Genomic DNA, 8550 nt, shown 5'->3' on the forward strand with positions numbered 1-8550 from the left:
TTTCCAGGACTTATCTTTGGGACTGGTCTCTGTCAAACACAAGTCAAGTTTGAAGACTAACCTCTTCGATACTCTACTCTCCATTTCTGGTTCCAAAGACTGCCTCTTCCCATGGAGCAGAACTGATAAAGAATCTTCAAGAATCAATGTAATTACTGAATTCTGAGTTATCAGCTGTGAAAATAAACAGTCTTGTGAATTGCCTTGCATCTGCTTCAGAAAGGTATGAATGGCTTCGAAAAACACAGAGCAGCTTGCAGTTGTAGGAAGATATCATTGCATTAGTTTGGGTGAAGCTTTTCCTCCCATCCCTGCCCATGTGACAGTATCTCAGCCCCTAGAAGCATGGTCGTGTTGATTTTTCAATCTAAAAGTACCAGCTTCTGGCACTCTTTCGGCAAGTCAGTTTATGATTAGTATACACACTGGTGTAATTGGGGGGTTATTGGAGGCTCCTAGATTAGAAATATGTAAAGAAATCATTGGCTAGTGAGGACAAAACCCCTTATCAGCAGTTAGCATGACACAAATACTAAATAATAACCATGATAAATAACACCCTGGTCCTTCCTATTCCTGTTTTTTTCTAATTTCCTTTCTCAGGGGTTACAGCTGTCATGTTCCTGTTTCATTTGGATGAACCCAACTGGTTATTAGTCTCCCATAGGCATGACTACTGTTCCAAGTTTGATGTTTTATCAGGGAGTTTCAAGCTGTATTGAGATGCCACTTGCAGATTAGTTGCAGGTCTCTTTTAACAATGTTTAATTGTGATGCAGGACATTTCATTTTTGTGTGTCAGTCTTAGGCCAATTGTATTCATCACACACTTGATAGGTGCCCTGCTACTGGTTATCGTGCACCTGTTGGAATGTCTGTTCTGTCTTGATGTTCAGAGTAGCTTTGTAGACGTCCACCTCTTTGCCAACAGTCAGGTTAGATGCTCAATTTGGAATTTTTTTTCAGTGATCAAATACTTTTCCTCTCTTTAAAAGTACATTCCAAGTCAGTCCTTCATGTAAGGTCAGGAAGTGCATTTGGATTCGTATTGACGGGGTGTTCTGGAACAGCGCATCTCAATTGACATTGCTCACATGATACTCTTTTTGCAGTATGAGTGACAAGGCTGGAACGTGGCTTAGTTTATACTGCTTGTCTGTAGTTAATATAATTTACTTCTCAGACTCATTAATATTTCTGAGACGTTGATTAGTCCTTTCTGATACTGCTAATTCAAAGAGTAAGTGAAGTTATGCCAACTGATTCTGACCTACCTAGCATCCTTAGCCTGCTCTATTGCCTTTCCTTTCTTGTACATCTTAATCTTGAAAAACAAACTTTTTGTTATGTCCTGATTCTAAATAATTTTAAAGAGGAACTTGATTACAGTGTCTTGTCTTACAGAGTGCTTGTGCAGCTATTTGTGCTCCAGCTCATTACACCTCTCTGTTTCTCATTTTAAAATATTGTTAAACTACTCTCTTATATTTGTATATGAGTGTTTAGATTTAGTGTATTCTCCAGAAATTTAGAAAAATGCTATTGCACCACAGTACTTAAATTACACTGGAGTATTGTCACAGTATGTTTTGCTGGAAAGTGGATCCACCTTTGATATATACATAGGTATTATGCCAGGTGCTGATAAATTTCTTAAAGTCCAGTAAGCCTTTCTCTCACCAGTGTGTCTAGAAGATTTATAGAGATGCAGCAAGGCAGCTAAGTCTGCAGACGATACTTGAATCTTTTACCTGTACTTAGAAGTTCCTCAGCTTGGTAAAAAGCAATTTTCTGTGGCTTGACTTACCTGATCTCGGGACTCTTTCTTTCTCTGTATTGTAGAAACTGGTTGCAGATCCCTGAGCAAACAGAGCTCTGAAAAATAAAACCAAAAAGATTGGTGAAGGTTTTGTGAGTGCTTACCTAATAATCTGTGTAACTTCTACCAGAAGTTTCTAAAAAAACTTGGAGCAAATAAAATGGGGAAAACTTCAAGAAGCCAAAAAATCTGAAATCAGCAATTAAAAATTGAATTATGAAACATACTGAATAGTTATTCATATAGAGAATGTTAAGATACTGGTACTGAATATACTTACCACATGTAATCATACCCAGTTTGCTAGTAGACAGTGCTGCATTACCTTGGGTGAGCAGAACCCCTGTAATTTTAGGGTTCCTCATTTCAGTATGTCTTTTGTTTTGGATTTATTCTCTTCCAACGAGTCATCTTCTAGAGCATTAAAATCAAACTTCAGGTGAAATTCTAGGAGTCAAATTTTTACCTTGGCTACAGGAACAACCAGGTTTTAATCTGGCTCTTCTTTCTTCTTAAGACTTACCCACAAAGTCTTGTTTGCCCTCAGAGCCTTGCTGACTGAGCAACCCCATTCCTTACCCTAAGCCTAAGTCATTTGAGAGTAGCTGATGCTGCACCATGCTGAAGTGGTGTCAAGAGCCAATCTAAATTCCACCTGTCTTTAGTTTCAGAATGGCTGCGGTTATTGCCTTTCCTGGGTGTGCTGGCCTTGCTTGGCTATCTTGCTGTTCGCCCATTCCTCCCCAAGAAGAAACAGCAAAAGGATAGCTTGATTAACCACAAGATCCAGAAGGAAAACCCAAAAGTAGTGAATGAAATAAACATTGAAGATCTGTGCCTCACTAAAGCTTACTGCAGGTGTTGGCGTTCTAAGACGGTAAGATACTTTGTGCTACTGTAGGATTAAAGATTGAAACTTATATCTTTTTATCAGTGTTTTGGTGGTAATTTGCCACACGTTGACCTGCTGCTTTTCTCTGGAGGTGGAACATGTTCCTGGTTTTTGAGAATGGCACAGTTCTTATTTTTATCCACTGTAAACCTACCTATATGCAGAAAGAAACTGTAGAAACTTGTAAGAAACACAGCAGGGTGTGCCACTTACAGAGTGACTACCTGTGTGTAGATTAAAACTGAGCAAGCCTTGTTTAATATTTGGAAATACATTGCAAGTAATTAGAAGATAGCTACTCTCTTTTGCAAAAACAATGCTTACAAAGTTGTTCATATTAGAAAGAAAGTAAGGCTGGACCTGTGTTGGTGAGGGAGAGCATATCCCCATCTGGTCCAGACCAGCCAGTAGATGACTGGCTTGGGTGGTCCGTATCCCCCAAATCAAGTACATGTACATGGGTATCTGTCATCTACCCTTAATTTCTTTTGAACGTCCTGACTGCACTCTGGTTTTGTCCTCTCGGGACTGGATGCTTTCCTGTTTTAACAAAAAAAAAAAAATCTGTCCTGGAACCAAGAAACCCTCTCAACTATACTCCCTTCAGGATAAGCACTTCAGCAAAGTATTCCAGCTTTCCTTAAAAGAGTACTTTCTGGTTGTAAATGATTAAATCTATTCAAGCACTTTTACTAGTTCGACAGTAAACCTTAAACCTTTTGTGGCTGCAATGGCTGCTTTGCTTGCTGTTCTTCCATGGAAAAGGTTTTGTCCCTGACCTCGTGTCTACAAACAGCTATTTTAGGACCTCACAAACTTAGTTACCTGTTAGCAATGTTTTTTTTCCTTAGTAACAGGTGTCCTGTGGCTGATAGGAGAGAGGGAGTTTAATGGTGAAATGTGATGTAGTAGGAAGAGCTAGCAACATCATCAAAGTGCTCTTGGCATAGGAAGAAATGTGAAGATCACCATGCAATTGCTGTACAGAGTTATACTAATTCCTGATGTATGTTTTCTTTCAGTTCCCTGTCTGTGATGGCTCCCACAACAAGCACAATGAATTAACAGGAGATAATGTAGGTCCACTAATACTCAAGAAGAAGGAAGTATAGCAGATGCTTAATCCACTAGATCATGACTGATAAAAAGTCTTTTTATACTGTTGTAGTTGCAAGGGACAGCATTTTATTTTGTGATTGGTATGATTTAGTCTAATGATTGCTGTAGATTTCTTTTTGGAATAAACTGCATTTAGACAGTGCTAAATCTGCCAGTGTTTGATACTTTATTCTGAGAAGAATTATGTCTGCTTTGTAAAACTGTAAAGTAACTATCTCTGTATATGTCAGTCATTTATTTCAACAATAAAATGACTTCCTACAATTAAGCCTTTTTTATATGAACATGCAATTATAAAACTGTCATTATTTCTGAGTGGCAGAAGTGCACCTTTCTGTTGATTTTGTTCTGCTGAGGAGCCATGTTTTATTCTGCTTTTCAGGAACAAATTTAAGCGCACTTAAGTGGGGGAGAAAAAAAAGATACTAAATTAATCCGTTGTGAATATACCTAAGCATACCACTGAGGGCAGGCAGCGTACCCATGTTAAGCACAGTGCAGGCCAGACCTTCACCTACTGTAAGCTAAGTGGGCAGTTTAAGTCTCATGTCCAGCTCAGACAAACCCCACGCAGCTGGAAAGTCTCATACAGCATCCTCAGTGGAGTGCTGCAGTTCCAGACCATATAAACTAAACTATTGAGCAGGTCAGCCACTAACATTATCCCTTTAGTTTGGGCCCCTGTGTTGATCATTCATGAGCTCGTGTAAGGAAACATAAATTTGCTTCTTGCAAGTTCACTTGCCCTGTAGCTCTTACTTTTTGGAGCGGGGCCTTTCATGGAAGGAATTGGTTAAATGAGGGAATCAACAAAGCAGAGCCGAGTTGTATTCTTGGCTTGTTACACATTCAGAATGATTATTGGGGCAAGTAAGAACTTTAATGTGGTATGGCTTAATTTCAGATACAGGTAAATAATTGCTACTTATCTAACTGCTAGACTTCCAAAAAATTCTTCTAAAGTGCTTTGTTCTCCAATGAAAGACTGTATTAAATCAGTTTAAAAATAAAAATTTGATCCATGCTACCATTTTAGACAATTGTACTAAGGCAGATTTCAACTGTACCTTAATAGCACTTCATTTGAACCACTGTTAGGCAGGTGCGAAGCCCAAGAGCAGTCTGCCATTGCAAAAGCTGATCCCCACAGTGCTGAAACAAAGCAAGTCAGAAAGCAGTGCTCAGGTAATGGCTGTCGCAGCAGCAGTAGAACCAAGGTAGATTGTTCCTCCTGCGTTTGTATAGTTGTAGTTCTAGGTAGCTAAACCTCTTGCCTTCCAGCAGAAGATGGCAGGTTAGGATGTGATGGTACGTTAAATGCCTGACTGTTACAGAACCATGGTACAATCTCTAACATTTAAATGCTTCATGGTGGTCTTTCTTACCTTAATGGATGAGCAAACCGTAAACATTATATTGGGATATAAGATTAGTAAGAGAGGAAAATCCATAACATTAGTAAGCATCTTATATTCAGTCTTTGCAGGAGACAGCTAGCTGAGGACTGCAGTGTCAACAGAGCCCTGTAGCTCACCACTACTTGAGAGAGTTGAACCAATTACCTGCTAGGATGTGCTTGATCATGTCTTGGCACTGAATCACTTTTCTAACCTAATTTGGAAGTTCCACACAAAGGGATACATTTCCCCTAATGCTAATAAAGACCAGGACTGAGGCGGTAGACCAGGTCTTCACAGTCTTCGTACAAAAGGGGGAAGCTGACCTTAGCATGTCATGACACGCCTTTTTACTCAACAGGAATAGTAGTAATGTTTACCTTTCTTTCGATTATGAATAGTAGACTACAAATAAACTTGTAAAACAAATATATTTAGATAAAGGTGTCTGACTCCTGGCAACTGCTGGACAAAGTAAATTACTTGAAGTGCAGCTGGCACAAAATTTATCTTCTGCACTCTTATTTAAAAAGCAAAACGCAAATACTGGATCATTCACTGTTTTGTGGCTGTATTACACTGTGAATGTTTCATAGTTAATTTTAACTTAAGTCTAAATTCCCTAAAACATTCAGTTTGGCTGAAAAGAGAGAGAGAAAGCAATGATTATAATTACATTATCGCTGCATCCCCTGGCCTGTGTGACCCACTGCTTCCCAGATGGCCAGTTTCTGTCCTTTCCCATACGCTGCCTGCTGTAACTCTGCCTGCTGCTCACCGCCAGGTGCATGCTGTGCTGTCAGACCCTTCTGCTGCAGAGGTTCTTGTGAACCTTCTGGAACCTCACATGCTTACTGTGCTCAGTACTCTCCCGCATTATGCCTGTGATCATGTCTGCTTGACAGCGGGCCTCCTCTGGTTATAGTTTACTGCACATTGTGCTTTAATTTTATTTCCTGCAAATAAGAGGAGGGGCATGGCATTAAGATTTTATTGGCTTGAATTTATGCATTATTTATGAATGATTTCATGGCATTTTGTTACAAGGGAGGTGATCTTAAATGTCATGACTGTGCCCACACAAACTCACTCTGACAAAAAGTGAAATTGTATCTCTCAGAGTGAACTGCTATTTAAAATCAGCTGAAATTGTCACGATACTTATTTAAAAAGAAGTGGTCTCAGAGGTTCTTAGCCCTGATATAACATTTCTTTTCATGACAAGATGCAAATGTTTCATTCCTTTCTGGAAGGCAAGGAGAGGAGCATTAGAAAGCACTAATGCTTTCATTTTAGAGCTGGCAGGTCTGTGTAATAGCTTCAACCTGATTCTTTTTGAATTTTTAATAAAAGCCAGGGAAAGGGGTCTTGTGAGAAACATCCAGACATGGATGCAAGGAAAGGAAAATTGATTTGATTTTATTTAGAGAACAAGAAGATACTTTTCAGTGGTATAGCTATTGAAGCACTCAGAATGGTGGAAGTGATCTAATGAATGAAAGTGCAGTGAGGTTAAGGGAACATGCTAAATACAATTTATGAGATGCTGTTACGATAGTGAGCAAGCATTAGAGGCTATCATGAACAGGGGCTGTTTGTCAGAGGTTTGCTTGCATGCTTAAGGTTGGGTTCAGATTTAGAGGGGTATAATCCTTACATGTCACACTTCTGTTATTGAACAGACTCCAAAGTTGGCATAGTGATCCCATCCTGCAGGAGGATTCTACTTTTTATAAATCTTTATGAAAAAGTGTACTACATAAAGCTTCTACTCCTGTAAGTTTCACTCAAGCAGAATTATTTTGTAGACAGTCACTGATGAACTGAACACCATGTTCCCTCATCAGTTAGGTTTACAGACATTAGAATTTCCAAATACAGGAACCTCCTATTAAAACTACCCCTGTTTAAGTAACAGAGTGCCTCTGTTAGCTGAGCACAGTAGGCAAAACAGGCACAGAAGTCAATGGCTGACACAATAACCACCAAGCACAGGTGGAGGAGAGAACAGTAGTGTGTACAGTAAGAAAAATGTCAATGTACTTGACCACTGCTAGGGAAAAACTTACCGAAGTATTTCCTGCTATTTTTATCACTGTGCTGGAACTGCAGGCTATGAACCTTAAATACTTTTCAGGAAGCTTTCTTTTTGGCTTGGAGAGGAAGGCATATACAAAGGTACAAATATTGAGCTATAATTAACCTATATACAGAGACACTCTGCAAATAATACAGTTTCAGATATTTTTTGTTTAAAAGCATTTTTGTACACTTTTGTGTTGCATATTGAAAGTATAAAAGCTAAAATAGAATTGATTAATTCTTACTAATGCCAAAAATATCTAGACACATCAAATGTATTCCATACAGTATCCTGTAAACTGAGTTCAGTGAACTGTAGCGTGGAAATCTGCAGGAAGGCATTGTCCACCTCAATTACAGGCACAATCTAACATCCTTACTAAAAAACGAACAAAATAAAACTTTCAGTTTCTGCTGTACAGACTCCATGCCTCAGAATGGAGCTGGAAATGACCTACTTGGAGCTAGTTACTTGTGCAAAATGTAGCAGAATAAGAAAGATTTGCTAGCATCTGTCAATACTAAACCCTAACTGATACCACAGCTGAAGGCAAGAGCAGAATTTTGATCAACAGAGGAAGTTTACTCCTGGTGTTAGGATAGTCAAGGAGAACAGCAAGGAAACTCTCTGGGAACAGGAAAAATCAAATGTGAACTATATTGCAACTGACTGTGCAGGACGCATCTATATTAAATAAAATGAAGAAAACCACATTTGAGCTCTTTGCTCCCTCTGGTGAAATACTTTGGCATGATATTTGACACAAGTGTTGCCAGTCACAACCGTGATCCACAGCCACACACAACGTGTGTTTCTGGAAAGACCCACAGGATCTGTGTGTACATGCTGAGGGTGCTAGCGCTGTGTCCTGAACGCTGCTTCCTCATGACACCTGCCTTCACACAGCAGCCCTTCTGAAGGCTCCTTTCACTTTGCACCACCTGTCTCAGCACTGCATTTTCAAGGCCGTTCATTTAAAGAATGTTAGTTTTCTGCATCAGAGGTAAAAAATGCCCTGGCAAATCTGAGGCCTCCACTTTCCGGTCAATCCCGCCAGCCACCTCTTGGAAAAATGAGCATTAACTGGCTGTATTTTTAGCAAATACCTGGTTTTCTTTGCTGCAGTTATACAGATGCAGATGTGAGATGGACCTGATTATGGCATTTTCTCAGCCAGATGAATATTCAAGTTAGGACAAAGCAACAGGAGATCCCAGCTGACCCATGAATCTTGATTTGA

At 39.5% G+C, this 8550-nt stretch overlaps 1 protein-coding gene across 1 annotated transcript; it reads left to right on the forward strand.

The window, feature by feature from the left end:
- Positions 1-2446: 2446 nt before the first annotated feature.
- Positions 2447-4098, forward strand: CISD2 (CDGSH iron sulfur domain 2; the record flags this gene model as incomplete). The annotated part of the gene is made up of 2 exons (XM_010288923.1): positions 2447-2696; positions 3734-4098. Coding segments are annotated over 2 exons (340 nt in total), but the record flags the coding sequence as incomplete, so codon positions are not given.
- Positions 4099-8550: the final 4452 nt, after the last annotated feature.

This window comes from Phaethon lepturus, unplaced genomic scaffold (genome assembly GCF_000687285.1).
Source record: "Phaethon lepturus isolate BGI_N335 unplaced genomic scaffold, ASM68728v1 scaffold3056, whole genome shotgun sequence".
In the NCBI taxonomy this organism is placed as follows: domain Eukaryota; kingdom Metazoa; phylum Chordata; class Aves; order Phaethontiformes; family Phaethontidae; genus Phaethon; species Phaethon lepturus.